At 47.5% G+C, this 22,878-nt stretch overlaps 1 protein-coding gene across 1 annotated transcript; it reads right to left on the bottom strand.

Moving 5' to 3' along the window:
* Positions 1 to 333: 333 nt before the first annotated feature.
* Positions 334 to 22,323, bottom strand: LSS (lanosterol synthase). Its single transcript, XM_082215172.1, has 22 exons — positions 22,197 to 22,323; positions 21,384 to 21,555; positions 19,935 to 20,073; positions 18,981 to 19,089; positions 18,008 to 18,129; positions 17,361 to 17,457; positions 16,286 to 16,421; positions 15,187 to 15,295; positions 13,849 to 13,967; positions 12,980 to 13,077; positions 12,483 to 12,510; positions 10,873 to 10,929; positions 9,958 to 10,029; positions 9,209 to 9,259; positions 8,410 to 8,559; positions 8,064 to 8,160; positions 6,144 to 6,249; positions 5,845 to 5,910; positions 3,740 to 3,820; positions 2,466 to 2,636; positions 1,775 to 1,853; positions 334 to 993 (listed from the first exon to the last, which is right to left on the bottom strand). The coding sequence occupies exons 1-22, from the start codon at positions 22,205 to 22,207 to the stop codon at positions 784 to 786; spliced, it is 2,280 nt and encodes a 759-aa protein (XP_082071298.1). The 5' UTR covers positions 22,208 to 22,323; the 3' UTR covers positions 334 to 783.
* Positions 22,324 to 22,878: the final 555 nt, after the last annotated feature.

A 22,878-nucleotide genomic window follows, 5' to 3' on the forward strand; every position in this document is an offset into this window, starting at 1 on the left:
CACTCCAGGCTATGTAAGCTCCAAAATGCTGGCCAATGCTGGCAGACATCAAGGACCACGAGTTACTTAGGCCATGTGGTCAGCTGTAGCCTCCCCACTACCTTGGATGTGGGCTGGCTCTCAGTGGCAATTGGGAGGACCCAATCCCAGAATGTCTGTTCCCTGGGATATGCATGTGTAGTCTATGCACACACTATTCAATTGTTGTGCCACCTACGCACTCCAGCAGGTTGGCCATGAGGGGGGATGAGGCACTAGGGTTCGCCACCCATACCCTAAAGAACAATTTAAGCTTATCTTTAAGGTAAGAGAAAAATAAGGCATCAACACTGATTACGTTATGTGTTAATTTACCTCAATTACTATAAAGGTTACACACTTCTGCTTCCACTGCAAATACCGCAAGTATAACAGTGAAACTGCAGGAAGGGGTACACGCAGCCACCATAATGTTTGGTATGCATGTACAGAAAGTTAAATAAATGTTAATGCCCAGTAAAGGGCACAGAATCATGGGTTTTTGTCTCTAAAGTGTCCGTTCTGAGCAGCAAATGCGAGTCAACCACAGCACAGACCCAGAGTCTGCCACTCATCACTTCTCCTGGGCCAACTCCTTTCCGTCCGGCATGTAGAAGTACGAGAAGCAAGAGGGCGGCAAACCATCCAGAGAAGCCTTCCGTGTTTCCCCTTCAATTCTCCTTCCTCACCAGCTTCCCAAGAGTTTAGAAAAATAAGCAGAGAGATTGGCAGTCCACGCCTGAAATGTTGGTACCAGACCCAAACTCAGGAAGAGGGTGCTTCTCCGTGTCCGTTTGCCATCCTGCCAGCCAGGCCCCTCTCTCCATTTCTTAATGCCTCCGTCAAGCGCTTGCCAGCCAGTGGGTGGGCAGGATGCAGGCGAGAAAAGCGCCCCAGGGTCCAGATGGGGAAGACGTTTCGGTAGGAGGTATAGCTGATCGCACAGGTCTTGTTGAATACTCCGGAAATGTTCTCCTGCAAGGCAAAGAAACACAGAAATTCCATCTCATCCATCCTCTCATCTTTCCAACACAGTAAGAAGCACGGAAAGATGAGCGACCTATAAGGGCATCAGCACCTGCAAAGCGGCCTTGAGCTGCACAAACCTCCTCATACATGGAGGTACCACATGACAGGTGTGACCTGCTTTGACTATCCATGGTGAAAAGGCAGCTGATACTTTTTGAAATGTTTACATTTTAAAATTAAATAAATGACACCTTCACTGCCCTGAGCATGAGCTGGACCAAAGGCTCCGATTCCAATGTGCAGGCATTCCAGGATAAACCAGACAATGCACAGTGATCTTGATAGTCTGGCTTGCGCCAGCTTTCCTACTTCCACTGTTCCTGATCCATGCTTAAACATTTAAAACTTCAGGCGGCTTAATGGGCACTTTGAGAACCAGCCCTTCCAAGAAGTAGCAATAGTCAGGGCTGCTTTTTTCATGAGCTGCTGAATAGTCAAGAGGGAATCCCTCCCAGCCAAGGAAAGGCTGTGTTTGACTGGGATTGGTACAAACAGGAGCTAAAATGTGGGTGGTGGGAGTCATACTGGAACAAGGAACACAAAAGAGACTCCTGTGCTTGAAGGAAAATCTGCAACAAGGGTGGAAGAGGAATTCTGAGAAGCTAAGAAGAAAGGTGTGCTTGTAGGTGTATTAGTGTGAGAGAGAATGTATGCAAATGGCCCTTCTGTTATATGGAATTCCATTGTGCCCTTCCGTTATATGGAATGCACTTGAGGCACACTTCACCTGAGGCCAGTCTCCATTAGGCAGCTGTTTGTCAATCAAAACTTTGATCCCTCTTTCCAGGACTCTAACGTTTGGATACCTGCAAAGCAAGAAGAGTTGTTTTGACCCAAGTTCACTGCTCAAGTAGGTTTAGAGAGGAAAAGCTAAGGCTCAGGTAATTCACAAATATCGGAAAGATTCTTGCAAGTGATGTAATATCCTAGGCAGGAAGATTAAATGCCACCAGGTTAGCATGGCCTCAGTCAGAGACTTGTTAACTGTTCCCACAAAGAAAGCAAGCAACTAAAGGGACGGCCTCAAGGACTGGCGCAGCAACTGGGCATTTCTGTTCCCTGCAAGGCAGAGGAGCATGGCTAACAAGGAGAGATGCGCAGTGACAGCAGGCTATGCTCTGGCAGAAATATTTGCCAGACAAGGCAGCTGTGATCTTTTCATTGCAGCTGCCAAAAGTTGAATTTCTGCACAAGGGCATTCCAGGAGAAAGGGAGGCCTGCATTTTCCCAAGGGACTTCTTGTGTGCAGGCTGCAGCACAGACCCAGGAAGCTGCTGTTTGGGCATGCTTGGTGGTAGCCTCTACTAGCCAATGGGGGTCCCCCAAAGATGCAATTCAAGACTGGTGGCTGTTTCTATCTGCCCTCATCCCCGTGCAGAGGCCAAGGGTCAATGTCACTTCCAAGCACAAACTTTTACCTAACAGCCATGAGCCCCAGAAGAGCCCAGCAAGTGTTGTGTATTTGGGATGTGCTGCTCTGGATGTATCTGCGCTGCTCACAAGATTCAAAGTCTTCTCCCCATCCACCGTCCTCCATCTGCTTGGAGACCAAGAACTCACAAGCGCGGGTCACCTCCCCACAGGCCACTCTGGAAGAGAAAGGGCAGGAGAACGGGAACTCACAGAGTGGCTCCATGTCCTCAGCGGAGGAACATATGGTGGTTAGCAAGGACAAGGCAAGGAATTTTATCACGCCAGGCAGAGACAAATGAAAAGGAGACAGGATATCAAGGGAAAAGCACAGGCTCAATGCTCCCCAGAGTGCATGTGCACCCATAGACACAGCACCCATCAGCTGGCTGAGAGCTACAAGATGAATCTGGAAATGTCAAGGGAGAAGCAGCTGCAGGAGGCCCGCCTGATGGGATGGCCTTTCTGCATTCTGATGGGGCCAGGATAATATATACAGGGGAAGAAACTTATGGAGAGAAGAGCGGATGTCACCACTGCAAACCAGTGCTGACCAGGAGGCCTGTCCTCAGCTGCTGAAACCACTGTAAGTTGTGGGTGAGAACAATGGGTCTGTCTGGCCCAGTCGTGCCGGTCTCTCCAGTCCCTCCCCTGCGCAGGTGAGCCTGAGAGAGTGGCCACCTTTGCTGACTTGGCTCTTCAGGTGAGGCTGGCTCCCAGCTGAATCCCAGAGTGGTTTGCCTCTAGGCTCAGTGTAGGGAGATGGTGCCCTCCTTCTCCCCATCCCATAGAGGGTAATAAAAGGTAAAGGTAAAGGTACCCCTGCCCGAACGGGCCAGTCTTGACAGACTCTGGGGTTTGTGCGCCCATCTCACTCAAGAGGCCGGGGGCCAGCGCTGTCCGGAGACACTTCCGGGTCACGTGGCCAGCGTGACAAAGCTGCATCTGGCGAGCCAGCGCAGCACACGGAATGCCGTTTACCTTCCCGCTGGTAAGCAGTACCTATTTATCTACTTGCACCCGGGGGTGCTTTCGAACTGCTAGGTTGGCAGGCGCTGGGACCGAGCAGCGGGAGCACACCCCGCCGCGGGGATTCGAACCGCCGACGTTTCGATCGGCAAGCCCTAGGCGCTGAGGTTTTACCCACAACGCCACCCGCGTCCCTATAGAGGGTAATAAGACGGCGCAATTCTTCATGCTGAATGAAAGGCCACTCACTGCCAGCAAGCTCTTCTGATCAGAGGAGCTTCCATTATAAAACCTGGTGAAGGTCTTCACTCACCCATCCTGGTAGGTGTGTTGCATACAAGCAAAGGCTTCCAGAGCAAACCACGTGCCGTAGGTGATGCACACCCCCCAGCACCTAGGAGGGAGAAGTCGGTCAGCAAACAGAACTGAGCCGGGAGGAGAGCCAGTTCCTTCCTCCTTGCTGTGCCAAACAATCCCAAATCAAGGCAATGAGCCTGAAGTTTACTTGCAGAAGCAAAACCAACAATATACAGTGGTGCCCTGCAAGACGAATGCCTCGCAAGACGAAAAACTCGCTAGACGAAAGGGTTTTCCGTTTTTGCGTTGCTTCGCTAGACGAATTTCCCTATGGGCTTGCTTCGCAAGACGAAAACGTATTGCACTTTTTTTAAAAAGCCGCTTGAAGAGGCGCAGTTGTGCCGGACCGTGCTTCGCAAGACGAAAAACATCGCAAGACGAAAAGACTCGCGGAACGAATTCTTTTCGTTTTGCGAGGCACCACTGTAAATTATTTTCCTTATCTTTCAAATATCTATTAAGCCAACATGATTCAATGTATATGTCTGGAACATATACATTCAGCTTGGCTGCTGCCACAGCAACACAAATGTTGTAATCATTTTTAACACGTGAGATATATTGGAGGAAATTAAAGCTGGTTTCTTTGACGTAACTAATTTCTGCTTCATTTCATGTTTCTGGCATCAGATACCAGTCTAGTATTTCAGCCATTACTTTGGATATGGAATAAAAACAAATGCTGCCGAAGCTGTTGGCCATGATTCCTCTGATAAACGCCACCAGCTCCTCTGTAAGGGCTTCCACCCGCACATAAAAAAGCTTTCCCCCCCCCAACCCCTCACACACCTCCCAAAATTGGTTCGGTGGGACACAGGGGATGGGGGAGAGATCGTTCCATCTGGCAAGCTGCTATAAATTCCACCTCCTCTCTCTAAAAAAATGTCTTCATAGCATTTATACAATTCATCTACTTTAAATGTTTATTCTAAAAACTCTGCAGCCTCCCTTCGCTTATTGCACCAACAGCACAATTCTGTATTTGTCTAAAGAGAGCCAAGTTCAGTGGCGCTTACGCCTAGGTGAGTATGGACCTGCAACTTCAGAATGTTGGCTGACCCTAGATATTCCCCCAGCCCCTCTCTCCCTACACCTGGTGAATTAGTTCTATCACTACCAGCCCCCCAACCCATTGCCCCTGAGGACGTTGGCATGCTCTTTCTTGACTGGGAGGGAGGGGAGGAGATCAGCTCCAGTCAGAGTGGCAAATGGCCAGGAATTATGGAAGTTGTAGTTCAACAGCAGCTGGAGGCTTACAGATTCCCCAGCCATGTTCCATACAATATTCTAGAACAAATTTTAAATTCTTGTAATACGTCAAGCTTATGTATTACATTTGTACAATTACTTTTTAAATAAAGGCATGAACATTTTCTTTTCTACCTTTGATGGTTTAAGACTTAGTAAAAGATAAATGATAATGCTGAGCATTTATATAGCACTGGGCAGTTTCAAGGTGTTTCATATGGACAAGATATGAATATTAACTCTCTGAGTTACAGATAGGTAGCCGTGTTGGTCTGTTTCAGTGTATCTGAACTTCTGTTTCAGTGTATCTGAAGAAGTGTGCATGCACACGAAAGCTCATACCTAGAACTAACTTAGTTGGTCTTTAAGGTGCTACTGGAAAGGTATCTGAAGAAGTGTGCATGCACACAAAAGCTCATACCAAGAACTAACTTAGTTGGTCTTTAAGGTGCTACTGGAAGGAATTTTTTTATTTTAACTCTTTGAGTGACTGTGACAAAGCAGGAGGGCGGGTTGCCTAAGGCTATCCAGTGGGAGCACGACTGAAACAGGATTTGAACCCGGGACTTGTAGGGTCAGATGCCACACTGGTCTCTCAGACAAATTAAACTGCTAATAAAAAGGTGCTATTGGCTTCTCCTACTAGAACCACCCCAAGGTCTCAAACTGGTGCTCAAAAGTGGGATTTTTTACCTCCGATTCTTAAAATTGCCCCAAGGCAGGCATTTTGCTATGTATTTTAAATACCCTGCCAAGCAGCTGGAAAGCCCAACCAATTATTGAAGCGGCCCTTGGCTTTATGAGGACACTCACCCTTCCCAGGAACCATCAGCTCTCTGAAGTTTCTGACAGTAGCGGAGGCCCCTTTGCAGCGTCTCTCTGAGCAAAAAGGAAAGAGTGGGAAACCCTTTCAACCCTGTGAATACCCACGATTCCCAGCACCACTCTCTCTAGCCCAGACTGGAAGGAATAAAAATGCTATTCACTCCCACCCCACAGAAGGGTCAGGTGCCCAATGACAGGAGGGAATTTATTTTCCCATGTCAACTCTGAAACGAAGGTTTCACATCCCGTTTTTCCATTGCTCCGCTCCTTTCCTTCCCTCCTCTTACCTGATCTCCTCTGCCCTGTGTTCAGGGAAGCGCTCTTGGAAATGCTTCAGCCCCTGCATGACTGCCGAGGTGCATTCTACGTAAGTGTAGTCCACCATGATATCCCCTGCAAACCACAAAAAAATACAAGTTTGCTGATACAGCGAAAGGCCATGACAAACCCACAGCGCCAGAACCAATAAAACAATACAGATCATAGATCCGTAATAGGAGCCAGCTTCCAGCGTGGGAGTCAGAATGCAACCTTCCTTCATTTCTTGTGACTTTTAAAAGCCTTAGTCGTATCACCATTTAAACCTACTCTGACCTTCATTCCTGTGTTGCTGTAATGTTCTTGGATTAAAGCCAAAGAATGCAGTCAAGGTTGGCAATTTCAGACTTCTCCCAGAGTCTATTTTGATTAATAGATTGAAATGCAGCAGAAATATCATTAAAGGCTATATATTGAAAATCAGTAAGACAGATTCTAGAGAGAGATGTGAGATTCCTGTGTGGCATGCCTCTGTTTCTTGAAACTTAAAATAATTTGTCTTTTCCTTTCGGGTACAGTTGTTGTCAACTTTTTAATATCAGAGTTTGATTGAAGATTAAGAGGGGCCGGGGGGCCACTAGGGGCGCATTGGAAGATGGCCGACAATAACATCTCTCCGACCCACACGACGTAATTAAGTGGCTGTGATGGGAGTATGCAGCCTCCCAGCCCCCCCCCCAGGAAATGGGGGGAACTGCCCTTGCCTGCTGTGCCCATATACCACCCCCGAACTCGAGGGAGTGGGGGCACTAGGCAGAAAGCCCTTGTGCGGACTTCTGCTCTCCTGGACGCTGTCTCCGATTCGTGTCACTAGCTGCAGCAACTTCAAAAGAAACAATTAGGATGAAGCAAATGCACATATTTCAAGGAAGAATGGGGAGTAAAGACTGCTAATTGAAGGGATCTCTGAGAAAGAAGACAGGTCGGATAAACGGGAATATATCATGAGAAGACACACCAAGGCTCGGTATGTCGGCAACGGGACTGGATGGGGGGGGGACTTTCCTTTCTTTCTTCTATGTGATTAACCAATAATACCCCCCCCAAGTCAGAAATGCCGCTTAAATGACCTAAGCAGGATGATTTAATACTGTGTGGAGATAATTTTTAACAAAAAGCATGTTTTAAGGAGATCGTGGAAAGTACAAGAGCTTTGGGATGACGCAGTAAAAAACATCGTCGCCATTTTGGCAAGTTCTGTCGAAAGATTTATGTCTGGGAGGAGGAATGCATCTGTTTTCATACTGCGGGCGAACCTCATCAGAGGACTAAAGAAGGCGACAGATTTGTGAAGATTAATGACGGAAAGAGTGCTTTTATTTATGGAACTGATGATATATGGAAACCATCTCGATATGGTTATTGGACGAACAGAAAAACTCACACAGGATTACAATTTGTGTTTACCTGCTTAAGGAGATTATCAGAAGAGATCACAAAGAAAAATGAAAAATATATGAAAATAACAAGATGAGATGTGGGAACAGGAAGATAGGACTGGATAGAATTGTGAATATTATTTGGACAGATTTGTGGACATTAATGCAGCAGCAAGAAGATGATTGGAATCCCCTTCGGAACTTGAAATATGGGTACCCCCAACAAAAATTTAAAATTCGGCCTTGTAATTCGGAATTTATGTGATGTGATTTGATTGGTCGGTTAATAAAAATTATTTTTTAAAAAAGAAGAAGATTAAGAGGGGCCAGCAGGAGCCAAATCACATTGCCGGGGCAGGCAGGGTGGGTGGGTGGGTGTGGAATGGCTTCAGTTCTTCTACTGAGACAGCGATGCCCCATTCCCCATGCTTGCCCAGGAGGACTTCCACTGACACACAAACCTCTTACTAACTATGCTAGCATGGATGCAAAGCAAGTCCCTTCTCTTACCAAACACCTCGGAAGGGTTCAGGAGCTCCAGCAGCCAGCCGCCACGCTTCGTTTCATACGTGGAAAAGCCACCGTCCGCATTTTGCATGTTCAGCAACTGAAGTCAGACACAGAGGAAGAGAGAGAGAGCGTCTGGACAAGGGCATGGCAAAGATGGACCTCAGTGGAGTGGCCCCACAGCCTTAAGCAGTGGCCCAGCGGAAATCAGAAATACTCCCACAAGCTCCACGCTTCACCCAGAAATCCCCACCTCCGGCTTATGACCACCAACTAGCCAAAGGCAACATCGTCTGGGAGGCAGATTGGACTCTGACCCAGGGGCTGCTTCTGCTTCTAAGCCACTCACCACATTCACAGCATCAAAGAGACGGTTCGGTGGGATTTGCTCCTTTATAAAAGAGCAATTGTTCTGCAGAAGGATCACTGACTTCAGCCCCTCCGCAGTGCAGTCAGCTACAATCCAGCCACAGTCCCGTGTGCTGAAAGGAAATCCTCCCTGGAGAGCATTAGACAATTGAGAGCATTGGGCAATGCAGAGCAGAGGATTCTTGCAGGACCGCATATATTGCCAATAACATTGCTGCCCAGCTGACCTTTCTTCCAGCATTTGAGTACAGAAAAACTTACTCTTTTAGATACCGTATTTTTTCTCCCATAGGACGCTCCGTCCCAAAGGACGCACCTAGTTTTTTGGGGGGAAATAAAGGGGGGGAAATTCCCTTTATTTCCCCCCCAAAACCAGGTCGGGGAAACCAAACCAGGTCGAGGGGCTCCCCACGCTGCGGATGTCTGTCCGGTGCGCGGGGTGCTCTGCTTCAGGGCACCCCGTGCGCCAGGCTGCTATTCGCAGCGTAGGGAGCCCTGCGGGAACTCCCGCAGGGCTGTCTAGGCTGCGGATGTTTTCCCGAAGCGCCGGGCACTCTGCCTTCTGCGCGCCCAGCGCTCCGGGAAGGAGGCTGCTATCCGCAGCCTAGACAGCCCTGCGGGAAGATTTAGGTTAAAGAGTGAGGAAAACAATCCTAACTTCATGAGCAACTTTCTTCTGGAAAAAATTCAGAGTAAGATTTTTGGACAGGTATCTTCCCAAGTTAACTTAGCATCTGGCATTGATGCTTTCAGAAAGGGAGCTCTTTTTGTGATTATACCTTGTTCATCTGACGGTAGTACTTCTCATAATCAGGTGGATTATCTGGAATCTGAAGGAGATACAAGCTACACTCAGACAAAGAAGACAAGTGAAATTGACATAAAAGGAACACTATTTTAAGAACTACGCTATTAAAAATGCTAGACGCAAGGGAGAAAGTGATATAAAAAGTCTGAAATACAAGCACAAGCCACAGCGGTCTTTGTAATTTCAAGTTTGGGCCTGAAGGTGTTATAGACATAAAAACATTTTTGTATGGGTATAGATATTTGCAACTATAAACAAACAGACACACTTCAGCAATTCAATGCCAGCAAATATTGACCTCAACAAGGAATCTTTCTTGATGTTGCAGTGCCTTGAGAACTACAGAGAAGAAATCAAGAAATTCTCTGCATAGAGAAAAGGAATAAAGTGCTGCAGATGTAGTAGTTAAATTTGGTTCACCTGGTGGAACACTTCCCCCCAAGACGTGAGTTTGGAGAGGCTGAAATTCACATTCTTGCATAAACGCTGGACTCCTCACGTTTCGGAGTTTTTATTGGCATAAACTCAGAAGATACGCTATTTTTGGCTTACAACAAAGGCACACATTCCCGGGAGCAAAGCATCGGTGGGTGTGGCTGTGGGTGTGGTTCTTGGACAGAACTATGAGGCACACTGCAAAATCAAAACCTACATATTTTTAGAATGTGGGCAGTATTACAGCAGAACTGGATCATGGATATGTATATGCCTGGTTCTTACCTGGCTGATTCTTAAAAACTCATGCGCATGTAACAGGCAGGAGTTAAATTCAGACCTTTTATGGGCACCTGCCTTTAAAAAAAAGAAAAAGGTCTTTCATTTGACATAATGTGATTTTAAAAAACTGAATCCAGGAGCAGTAATCAATCTTAATAATATTTTGTTAAGATTAATTTCATTAAAATTTGATGAATTAAGGCTACAATCTTATCCTATACTTGCCTGGGGGGGGGCAGGCCCACAAATCTCACTAGAATTCAGGGCCAAGCAGTAACTGAGTTGTGATAATTGTGTGAGTGTAGTTAAGGTAAGCAGTGACTTTTGGGACTGCAGGGATGGGACCGGAAGGGAATTTAACTCTTTCCCTCCCACAGTCTTGGCAAAAATGACCTCTCAGAACTGTCATCTGCATTTGAAGGAAACTCCCATGAGCACAAGGAATAGGCTTTCCTTGAAATGTAAATGGAAGCTTCCAATAAATCACTATATCAGAACTGGGGCAGGGAAAAAGTTGAACTCCCCGGCTCACCCCCAAAGTCCTAAAGCTGCTCAGACTTCCTTGTGGTTCCTATGTACAAAACAAAACTGTCTTCATGCTATTATGTGCTGAGGAATACCCTTTGAGTAACATTAATTAAACATCCTAGGCTATTTAAAACTTTGCTGCTTTGCATTCCCTTGCAATAGCAATCAAAAGACATTCTTAACAGAAATTTACTGGCTGTCTGCCTGACTGCATCTCTACTAGTCACATGTCACCATTTGTAATACTTTTCTGTGTTGTGTGAACTAGATATGCTCTATATCCCAGACTGTTTCTTCAGTCATTTGATTTAGAAATTCTCCCCAATTTACAGAGGAACAGCCATGTTTCCCCCTATTAAGTCCTAGGTCAAAACAAAGAAAAATAATTACCTCCAGGAAAGCTTGGATAGCAAATGCCGTGTCCCAAAGCTGTGACCCATTAGTGCCCTGAAAGAGAAGGAAGGTGCAGTAAGAAACACTCACCTCCCACCTGACTTGTCTCCCTTGCAGCCAACAGAAGGTGCTCAGCTGTTCCTCAGAAGCAATTTCCCCTACAATTGGCAATGGCTTAAAAAGGAAAAGCCTATTGACACCAAGGAAGTCCTTATTACAATCTTCCCCACTCGTATACCAAGTGCTAGCCATCAAAATAGCTGGGGGGGGGGAACTCCGTAGTGACCAACAAAACATTTGTAATCTACTTTACGTAATATTTTGTGTTTTAGTTAATATTATTTAAATTCTCATTAACGTTAAACTATTCGTAAACTGGTTTGATCATCCCTGCAAAAATAATTAAGAAGTATACAAGTAGTTTATATGCTTTCTTTTTATTGTATTTTAGAGGATGTGACCAATGTAACCGTTTTACAAACTCAACAATTTATCTATAACTTGGATAAATGTTTTCTCTCAACCAATGCATTTTAAAAATCCACCTGCGGCAATATGCCCAAAGAACTAATGTTTCATGGGCAAGTGCCACCCAGGACTCCCTCTGGTACTGGCCATGCAAAGTGAAGTTGGCTAGTGGGGTTTTCACGTGGGATCTCAGCCACTGTTGCTTCAAAATGGATTTTAATGTTGTGTAGTTCGTCTGATGTGTGTTTTTATTTTCATTTCAATTTTACTACATTGAATTGTATTGTGGTTTTAATTTGTTGTAAGTCGTCCTGAGTGGCACATGAGCACCAGAAGAGCAGGACAGATTTTTTTAAATATAAAAATAAACTAAAAGCAACTGGACAATAGTTATTGCAGTGCTCAAAAACTCCTCTTGCGAGAGGACATAAATCACCTACTGGGCTGAGGCATTCAATAATACCCTCTTGCTAGATGCCTCGAGCCAAGAAGGGCAAGTGGTCAACTGCACCCCTCCAAAAACTGTGTTTGTCTCCTTTGGCTGCAACAGCTGAAAATCACCCGCCAAAACCCAAAACTAAATGGTGCTCTGGATCCATCCATGGGCTAAACTGTTGCAACTGTGATATCTGAATGTGGTGGATTTGGGGGCTTTTATCCCTAAAGTATTAAGTAAACATGTCGCAGGAGTCCTCTGGCGGCTCTTATACTAAATCATTTGGGCCAGAATGGAGGAGGTCTCAAAATGCTTCATGAGACGACCTTCTGAAGATGCAGCTGTCAAGGAGAAGCTCTGTTTTCACTCCTCAACCACTGACACCAAGTGGCTCTCAACTTGCATTAAGTTGGATTCATGGCAAGCTTTCTGCCACCTGTGTCCTAGACATCTCCCAAACTGCTTTGTTGCTCCAAGTTTATAATGCATTTCCCCCCACATTTCTGAAACCAGAGGGCGGCTGTGGGGTGCAGGAGAAAGGGCAATTTGGAGCAGGAATATGTCAGCTAACCCTGCGGCTTCTCTGATCCTGAAGCCACTCTGGAAGCAGCTTTTCCAGTTTGAACAGGGTGACTGATGCAATGTCGCCCTCAATGAGACAGAGAAAAAATAAATCCCTTTCATCCATTCCAGGGATTATTACCTGCATCTTCAAGCCATCCAGTCCCAGCCTGCAAGGAGACAGAAAACACTCAGTGTTGTAGACTGGCTAAACAGAGTCCTGCACCTCAACTATGTTTCCTGTACCCTGGGTGAACAAAAGGGCAAAGGGTGTGCAAGCTGAATTATCTTCACACCAGCACTAATGAGCTCCTCATAAACTTTGCCCTAAGGGAGTCCCCACTTGACAGGGGCTGAAGAGAACTCAGGTTCAAATCCCTGTTCAGATCTTAAGCCAACAGGGAGGCCTTGGGCAAGTTGCCGACGCTCAAACTCTGCTTTTGAGCTTAATATGCCGTCCAAATGGTGAACGGCAACACCAACACGAGGCAATCCTGCTCTCATCAGGGGAGTTCAGCAGCTACTTTCCAAGTGTCCTCCAGTCTCTCCTGATGAACCGTCAGTACTCAGGAGTCCTTAAGAGCATTATGCACAAGCAGCTGTAAGGATGTACAAGTCTGAGTTCCAACAAAGCCTTACCAGAGGTAGTCGGGGATTCTGGAAACGTGTTCTTGGAAGGCAGCAGACTTGTCTCCCTCCACATTCCAGCGCACAAGCATGTTAATCGTTTTAGATATCTAAATGGGCAGAGAAAGGCAAAGTCATTTCTCCTAAGAGCGATAGAGCAAACAGCCCCTAATATTTGTGCCTCTTTATAAACTCAGCTCCTACATCAATCCTCATAAGGATGCGGTCAAAAAGAAGACTCATCAACAGTAGCTGCCTCCAGCATTAACTGCAGCTGGGACAAGTATGCTGAGCTCTGCCCCAACCGCCCACCCCTGCCTGGAACAGAGGTGGGGGTGGAGCTGAAATGCTTCTCCCCACTGCAGAACGGCTGAAGGGGGGCAGGGGGGCAGTGGAGACCAGGGCTATTTCTGAGCTCTGCTGGTACTCGTAGCTCCTTTTCTACTGGGAGATGCCAAAGGTGGAATCCAGGACCTTCTACTTGCAGATCATGTGCCCTGCCGCTGAGATTTCCACTCAGCTCTATGGAAGGAACCTTCCAGGTGTGTACAGCTTTGAGCCTGGGCTCATCAACGACCATTTGCTTTCCACTGAAGAGCAGGAGGCACACATCTTCCATCTGGGATGGTTGTGCTCCACCAAGTGGGTAGCATCAGGAGGGATGGACATGGGGGGGGGAGGTTGGGGGTGCCTGACCAGCCAGTCAGGGCAGCCAAATCAACCCTGGTGATCAGTGGGGTGACAAATTTTGCAGCCATCTGCCTGTGCTCATTAGGTACTGTGCTACCAAGAACAGATGCACTGAACAAACATTTTGGAATCTGCAAATCAAGTTCCATTCCAGAGCTTTTCAGCTGTAAGTGCCACTCCAAGTGACCTACAGGGCCAATGCTGATGGATTTGGTGAATCGGTCATCAGCTTTAATGTGGTCGTACAGCTGCTCAATTGCTCGTTGTCTCAGAGCTGTGCTGTGGAATCTCTCGTAGGTGTTGATAATTGCTGGAATGGAAGCAGAGAGAAAGAGGTTTCATATTTATCTGCTGAGTATGAGCACTGAAGAGTAATACGGGCAGGAATTGAGCCGCATACACTTAGCAAATCCCTAACTTAGGTTTCCATGGCAGTTCAGAGCTAATCAAACTTCATTTGTGAATTATCAATCCTGTCACTGGAAAATGGCAAAGGCACATTTGCAAACAATCCCTGTGCACATGAGAAGCATGTTCACTCTTTTCCTTCATGTCCCTGTACCAGCACAAACTGCGCTGAAGTAGTGGAATCACCCAAAATCAGCTGCTGTGGCATTACTGTGTCTCTGGAGTCCGGATTCAGCTGATAGCCAAGCAAGGGTTGAGGGATGAGAACGTAGAGACTAGGGGGCTGAAATATATATGCTATATGCTCTGAACAGACAAGTCCTGTTCAACATGTGCGGAGCGCTTGCAGCAACCCTGCAAAGTGAGTGGGCCTGTCAGGTAAACAAAGCAAACCACTTCTGTCTACTGTTGGATGAAATCTCTGAATCACAACAAACCAATGGCTTGTGAAATCAGCAGGTGATACACCAGTAAGTGGAGTAGTACAAAAGGAGAATAATGTCGAGGAGGCTGCTAATCCAAGTTCTGATTATCCCTGCAGCACTGAGCAATGAAGCCAGCCATGGCCAGCAAGATTAAAAAGGAAAAGGCAGGCTGAAGAAAAGCTCTGAGGGCTCCCTTGACCAAGAGAGGCAGAGGACTCTCTGCAGAAGACTCACACAGGCATTGCCCTGACCAGGCCAAGCCCACCCCGTGCCAGGCCTATGCAGCTTTTATATCTGAAGGAAACGCATCGGATGCCAGGAAATGTGCCGTTGCCAGAGAGGCATTTAGGCCAACTACGCACAGTGCATGCATACAGGTGAGGCCTCTTCACAGGGGCAGAACCCTCCTCTACAGAGTTTTCCATTGCATTTATCCACTATGTGTGGGATTTACTTTGAGGTATACACGGGCAGCCCTGATCCGCACATTACACTATCCTCTAAGGGTGTATGCACTACTGCCCAATTCTCCACTTGGGGCAATACAGCGATGCCTCTCTGTGAACCATCGCTTTTCCTTCTTCTGACCAGCAGTAACCATCTCAGCTAGTGAACAGCACAAGAGGCCTGGCGACGCAAACAGGTCTGCAAACAAGCATGACTACCTTCCAAGCCCAGAGGTCACACTCTGCTCACCATAGATGATGGAGAGCAGCCAACTGTGTGGCGTGTACACATCACCCGCAGCGACGTTGTTCCTCTGCGCCGGCCAGTCAATGAGGGAATAGTCCTGGGTGTAGAGCTCCTGGGTGCAAAGAAGGGTCACACAACACCAAGAAGAATTGGCAAGAGAAGAGAAAGCTGGAAACAGGCTGCCTAGGCTCCTTCTCAGCCTCGGACCTGCTATAAAACCAGGTGGAGCGTCTTCTCTGACCACAGAATTTCATTCCGTTTATGCCACCTAAGCAAATGCTTAAATTATGTATCTGCTGTATGTTCCGCCTCCCAATCCATCACACACTTTTGGACTAAGTACCTTGACTTCTGTACGACCTTAAAGAGATATAAAGTCTTAAAGAAGTCAATATAATTTGTAAGCCACGCGTTCACTGGGGTTCCAGGAGAACATCTGTGGTGCCTCCAGAGGAATCACATCAAAAACACTTTTCTAAAGCATTTCACAGTGTCCAGATCAAGGAAGTAATAGTCCCACTCTATTCTGTCTTGGTCAGGCCACACCTGGAGTCCTGTGTCCAATTCTGGGCACCACAATTTAAGGAGGATGTTGACAAGCTGGAGCGAGTGCAGAGGAGGGCAACCAAGATGATCAAGGGGCTGGAAACTAAGCCTTATGAGAAACAGCTGAAGGAGCTGGGTATGTTTAGCCTGGAAAAGAGGAGACTGAGAGGAGATGGGATAGTCATCTTCACATATCTTAAGGGCTGTCACATGGAAGGTGGAGCAAGCTTGTTTCTCCTGCTCTGTAGGACTCAAACCAATGGCTTCAAGTTACAAGAAAGGAGATTCAGACTAAACAGCAGGAAAAACTTTCTGACAGCAAGAGCTGTTGGACAGTGAACGGTCTCCCTCAGGTGGATTCTTCTTCTTTGGAGGTTTTTAAGCAGAAGTTGGAAGGCCATCTGTCATGGATGCTTGAACTGAGATTCCTGCATTGCAGGGGGCTGGACTAGATGACCCTTGGGTCCCTTCCAACTCTACAATTTTATGGTTCTATGAGAGAGAGAGAGAGAGAAACAGACAGACGGAGGAAGGAAAAAAGGCCCTTTTGAACTACCTCCCGGAGGCTCAGAACCAGCTCATCTTCTTCCGCAGTGAGTCGCGTAGCATAGCAGTAGGCCATGGGCAGGTAAACTTGGCGGCAGTGACACCAAAGAGTGGAAGGATGGGCTGGCATCCAGCGAGGAAACAGCCTATCAGAAATCAAAAGGGAAGCCTGCGGTAAAGGATGGGCAGAACTCTAGAAATGGCAGCCAGTAGCTGGTAGCCATGTATCTGTGGCCCTAAGGAGATTCCCACGGAGCATCCATCCCACGGCAAGCTACCCAGAATGCAGCAGGGCTCCAGAACAGACTCAGGACTAAACTGGCTGAGCGTACATGAACAACTGAGCCTTCCTTTTCCATGAGCCCTGAGCCCATGGGCCCACCTGAATGGGACCAGAAGGAGCTCACACGCCGTCCTGGTTGGCTGAGCCCCAAGGAGGTGCGACAAGCTTTCACTTCTGATTTCCATCAAACACAGCTTGCTCTGCTGCCTGAACCTGACAAACTCTAATAGATTTTAATTATTGAAACAGGCTAACTGCAAGCCAAAATTCATCAAGCTGGTTTGTTTAAACAAACCATAGTTAACACTAACCAGAATTTAGGGTTCAGACAACATGATAAACTGGGGCTTGGGAAGCCGGTTTTTGGCTGAAGTCTGTGTTCACTCATGGGCAACCTTTCAGAGACTGCATGCCCATAATGAGCATGAGCAGGCATAAAAGTAGGCGTGGCAAGAGACAAAAGTGGGTGGAGCAATGGCTGTGAGTCTTGCCTTTGTACCATAGCCTGCATAAAGCTAAGGTTTCCTACCCAAAAAGGTTTCTGAAAGCCAAATTTTCACCAGTATGAGCTAAAATGTTAATTGACATTTAGATTTCCTGTGGCCAGTCTCTGGGGCCTCCTGAAACTTAGGTCTTTTTTGGCTCTTCAAATTGATATTCCCACTTACCAGGGAGTAAGCCACATTATTATGTATTAGTTTTTTTACTGCCATATACCTGCAGGTCTCATTGAATTCAACAGCACTTTCTTCAGAGAAGACATGGTTAGGCTTGCACTGTAATACTCTAAAACTGCACATACCACATCTCGGGGAAAAGTGTATTCATTCCTTCCCAGCTGTAGACATTCAAAACAGCCAGCCAAAATTTACCCCAGGAAGCGACTCCTGTAGCACCACCTGAAGAGCCAAATATACAAGAACTCATACAGATATTTATAAAACCAGAGATCGCTGCAGTAAAATGGACTCTTCTGTAAGAAACAAATGCTTGCTGTTTGACTTTTTTGTCTGCAAAAGGGATAGTATAAACAAAACACTCCCACTGGAGCTAAAGGATGACCCCTGATTATTTCCTCATCCCTCCTCCTCTCAGCCTTCTCCAAAGAGTCCTCCTTACTGTGCCGCCAATCATGCTGCATCGGTGGTGAGATAAGACCCAAACAGGGAACTCTGGCCTCCTGTGCACAACAGCATGGAGCTCTATCACAGCATCCTCATGCCTAGTGCTTTAAGCAGATGTACTCAAGGCAGCCAATATATAACTGTGTATTGTATATTAAATTCAAAAGAGATTCCAACTCTCCTGAAAGGAGACAGTCCATGGATGTGATAGGATGTTAGAAGAACTAGACGCTCACTCTAGGAATAAGGAGAGTTCCCTTTCCACAGGATAACAAGACTGAAAAACAAAGCCACCTTCATGTGAGGTGGCCTCCTGGTTAGTCACCTTTACTGTGGAGGTTGTTCCGAGCCCGCGACAGATCTGGGTCATCAGGACTGACCCCAAGGATTCGCATGGCTGTGTAGTTGAGAGCAGTACAAAATACCTTGGATACGTCCTCAACATGCCTGCCAGACAAAAACATCAGAACTGTTAGGAATACGTGCCTTGCACCCAGTTACTCAGTCTGTCCTGATTGACTTCAGATAGATCAAGATTACTGCAAGCTGGCTAAGGCAATTTGAGCAACAGAAAGAGCTCAATCCTCTTCCATGCAGAGAACAACCATCAAAAACAAATGGGAACATTATGTCATCTATTTTAAATGTAGACTGTAAAAATTTCATGTGGTGTTTCAATTCCCAGCAGGCCTGGTTCTGCTGGACAGGGTTTCGTTTACACACTAGACCAGTTTGGATGTAATACATAATCCATAGTTAAATTTTACAAGAATGAGCCTTGCCTCTTCCACTGTTTCCATGCTCTTCATGCAAACTGGCTAATCTAAGGGCCAAATGCACAAGGGGTTTTTTTCCCACTACTGCTGCACATGAGCTCTGCACATGACACACCAGCTAATCTGTAACTCTCCCACAACTTCTGTCTGTTTTTTCAGGGCCCTTTTGTTATGAGCATTTTTGTTACTCAATTATCTATATGCTAATGTTTTTGGCATGTTGTATCTATCATCACTCTCACTGGGGACAGTCAACTTTATCACCCAACAACCTTTGGCTGTGGGGGAGTCATTTTCTCCATTTTCCTTTCTAGTCCACCAGTTTCCAGTTTCTAGCACTGAGCAGTGGAGAAGGCAAACTCACTTTTTAGTCTCCACAACCTGGAACATAACATATTGTTCAACAAGGGCTGGGGAACTGGATCCAGCGGCTGGGTCAGATCCCTCCTACCCCGAACCCCTCATGGACCAAGCTTGGCAGGTGGGCAGTTTCTAAAGCACCAAATTTTATTGTTTACTCACAGGCCCCATCCTCCATCTGGGAGCTGAACTGAACGCAAGTACCTCACCATTTCCTTCTTGGTCTCTTCTGGCAGTGGGATCTTGGCAACGTAGCATGTGATTAAGAGCCCTGTTTTAGGGAGATCAGTGTGTTACACAATCAGTCCTCAGAAGCACCAAAGATGCTGATTCTGTTAGTCAGCTAAAAAGAACATTAATGTTTAGGAGGAGAGATAGACAGGATCACGTATGCTACAATCAAAGGTGCTGAGAGCAACGTCTTGACACAGGCAGGAAGCCGCCTGGTCCAGCCACAGGCTGCAGAGAAGGAGCAGCCACCAGCCTCACACCCAGGCGGATAAACCTGCGTGAGATCCAAGATTGTAGGGATGGGTGCGCACCGTGGGGAAGGACCTGGCTTGCACACAGGAGCTCCCTCATTCAGTCCCTGGCATCTCCAGGCAGGGCTGAGGAAAGCGCCTCCCTCACATGCCAGAGAGTGGCTGCCAGTCAACGTAGACAATACCTCACAAAATCCTGATCATGAATTTACACAGCTCTGTCGTGAAACAAGCAAGGTTCTTTGCCTCCTTAAATGTTCCAGCGACATGATTCCATAAGATGAGGCACATGTTATTTTAACCTCCCTTTACTTAAAAATTAACTTTCTTATCTAAGTTGGTTGCTGACAGATGCAACTAGGTGACCCTTGGGTCCCTTCCAATTCTATGACACTATGATTCCTTCTCCTGCACACATGCAGCACCTCTCCAGCTGACACTTCTCTCAACTGTGTCAACTCCACAGGTACCTTCAAGCAGGAGAAGCAAGGCCCAGCCACTACCTCTCCCTCTCGGGATGTCAGGGGATTCGGTCGCACCTAAAGCGTTCACTTTCGGACTTGTTACACATCACCCCTTGCTGGAACACTGCTTTTCTGGTTGGAGAAAAAGTCTGCTGTCATGGTAACTCTACCTGGCATCAGAAAGAGAGGCCCTCCGTAGTCCCCAGCCCAGTGGCCATCTTCTGCTTGCAGGCCTGAGTAAAACTTCATCCCATTCACTGCTGCTTCCTGTGCTGTACAGGCCTTTGGCAAGTCCGGGAAAAATTTGCTCTGCCAATTACAGTGAAGAAGAAAAGAGGAAAGAGACGCAGGTGAATTCTATAGCAGAAGCTTAGGTTCACAACAGACAGGGAAATGGAATGAATGAATGAATGTCTCCAGCGAGCACCTTGTAGGGCAGGAGACCAATTCCACAAGTTGTGGGGCACTCAGCTCCTCTCTTCTTCCTAGGAGAAGGGAGAGGGCAAGGGAGGAACAACAAGGCAAGGAAAAGCAGGAGACTGGGCTGGCAAAACAGGCAAACAGAAAGGGAATCAAAGACTCTGGCATCTATCAGGAAGGACCACAGGGCCTCCTCTCAGTATGTTCTCAGGCTTCCTTGGGGTGGCATACCCCTCCACACACCGGGAATCTGAGGGCTGAATACCTGCCTCTGGAGCCAAATTTTATTAGGACCAAGCAGTTTTCAGGAGGGTATCACAAGAGAGGCTGAAGGAACAGCCAGAAGGTGTGGGCAAAGGAGAAAGGGGCCATAAATGCAGCATAGGGGCTGCCGCCAGATCAATTCAGCTTTTTTGCGACGTACTTTTTCCAACAAGAATAAACAAGCTAGTAAAGAACCTTCCCAATACATGAAGACTAAAAGCAACAAGCCAGTCCTGCTTACCTTCTCTGGAGCAGAGATATGGGCAATTCTCACATCCCAGTTGGCACTGGAAAAATACAGACTTCTAGGACCACTTTGTAACTTTTAGGAAATTAAACTGCAGCTTCAGATGAGTTGGAATTCCCTGGAATCTCATCAGGAATTCCTCAACAAGAAACTCATAACCTCTCCTGCAAGGCACCCTCTTCTGCCACTCCTGCTCTTTCCCTTCAACACGCTGATGCCAGGAAGCACCGCCAAAGCTTTAGGACCCATTTTCTGGGCACATGGGGCACTAGGGAAGCCCCACATGAACATTGCCTGTACCCTAGGATATGCCTTCAAACACTCAAACTCAGGACAAAAGGGAGAAACCTGCCAAGAGGAAGGCACGTTTAGCAAACCCTCGCTGTGATCAACTCCCTCCTGGAAACCTATGTCGCCACTGTGGAAGGATGTGGGGATCCAGAACTGGCCTCCACAGTCACTTACGGGCTCACTGTTAAGACCGTGTTCATGGAAGACACTCTTACTCGGCTGTGAGGGATCGCCAAAGAATAAGCATTACAGGATTTCTTCAGCAGACAAGTCAATGTGCATTCAGACAAAATGAAGTTTGAAAATCAAACTTCCAACGGAACTATCCCCAAAGAACCAAGTGGTCCTACCACAGAACCTGGTAGCAAGCGAGGGGTCGCCTCAGCCTCCTACCTACCGTGCTGAGCCCTAGTGAGTGAGCTTCCAGCGCCGTTTGCTCCCGACCACCATCCTCGCCATCCACCAGGAATCGCCACTGCTGCCGCCCTTCTTCATTGCTCAAGCGCCAGCGGGTCAAGTCCGTGGCCGGCTCTGTCTTGTAGGGACCGCCTCTTCTTCTCCGCAGACATCTAGCAGGGGAGATACAGGGAACAGGTGAATTCCAGAGGAGAGTCGAATCTTAGGATAGTTCAGATTAAAAATAACGGAGCACTAGGATGTTTTTTTGGTTCAGAAAAAATAGTGTCCCCAAAGGACTTCAAACTACAGTGCAGGGGTACCTCAGGTTAAGAACCTGATTCGTTCCGGAGGTCCGTTCTTAACCTGAAACTGTTCTTAACCTGAGGTACCACTTTAGCTAACGGGGCCTCCCGCTGCCACCACACGATTTCTGTTTTCAACCTGAGGTAAAGTTCTTAAACCGAGGTAATATTTCTGGGTTAGCGGAGTCTGTAACCCGAGGTACCACTGTAAAGGGTTGCAGGTCAGCATCAGGACTGGGCTCAGGCAAATTTGAGGCAGTGCAAGAACTTTTCTGAGCTTGCAGGGAGTTAAAGGTTCTCCTGCGGGAAGGGTTTCAACCCTGCTCCTTTTTGTCGTTCCCTTTTCTCAACGGAGCACAAGGTGATGCTACTTTTGCAACCCTGGGGCGACCGCGAGCGCAGCGCCAGAAACGACGCTGGTGCGAAAAAGCAGCACAGCGCGCCCCGAAAAATAAAGCCCCCGCGCTCCTTTTGCAGCATTTGCCGCGGCTCCTCCGCGCCATACTCACGCCCCCTCCATCTTGCCACTACGCCGCCCGAGCCCACACTCCCGCGCCGCATCTTTCGCCGGGGAGCTGGAGCCGGGGAGCCTCGCCCCGCGGCATGCCGGGAAGGGAAGTCCAGGCGGGCGGCGGCGGCGGCGGCGCTTCGGCGGAGGGAACTACAAGTCCCGAAGCGCGCGGCGCAACATCCGATCTGGACTGACATGAGCCCATGCCGGGCCCAGCCAATCAGGAGGCCTCGACGGCAGGCGGAGGGCGGGGGAGCCCGGCTCGCGCGGGTGGGCGGGGCCAGGAGGGCGAGGCATAGCAGTGGCGTCAGCTGGAGAAAAGGCAGGCGGAGAACTGGGCGCAGCTGGACCGCTTGCAATGGGCATTGCATTGGGCAAAGCCGGCGCGCCCCGAGTTGCTTCTGTTCTGTTGCGCCTACCAGCGACCATAGTCATTTCCCCATATGATTGAGGCGGCGAGTTCTTTTTAAACAGTGCGTTCAATACAGCAGCACGATGTTTCTACACATTTGTCTCCTTTCCTTTCTTCATTGCTCTCCAGTTTCAGATTTCTTGATGCCGTTATGCCCACTCGATTCAAATGGGATGTCTTCCAGTGCTTTGCCATTGTTAATCTAGCAGTGAGTACCAGGGGATGAGAGTCCTTGAATGCTCTCAAGTCTTTCAAAGCCCTCCTGAAA

The sequence above is a fragment of the Podarcis vaucheri genome (assembly GCF_965113315.1).
Source record: "Podarcis vaucheri genome assembly, chromosome: 1".
NCBI classification, from domain to species: domain Eukaryota; kingdom Metazoa; phylum Chordata; class Lepidosauria; order Squamata; family Lacertidae; genus Podarcis; species Podarcis vaucheri.

Excerpts from the sequence above, each read along its gene's own strand:
- LSS (XM_082215172.1), bottom strand. Across the intron at positions 13,078-13,848 it reads AATCCATCAGCATTGGCCCT|ATATCTAAAACGATTAACAT; the intron begins GTAGGTCACTTG and ends CTGCCCATTTAG. Across the intron at positions 6,250-8,063 it reads GAACCCTTCCGAGGTGTTTG|GGGATATCATGGTGGACTAC; the intron begins GTAAGAGAAGGG and ends TGTGGTTTGCAG.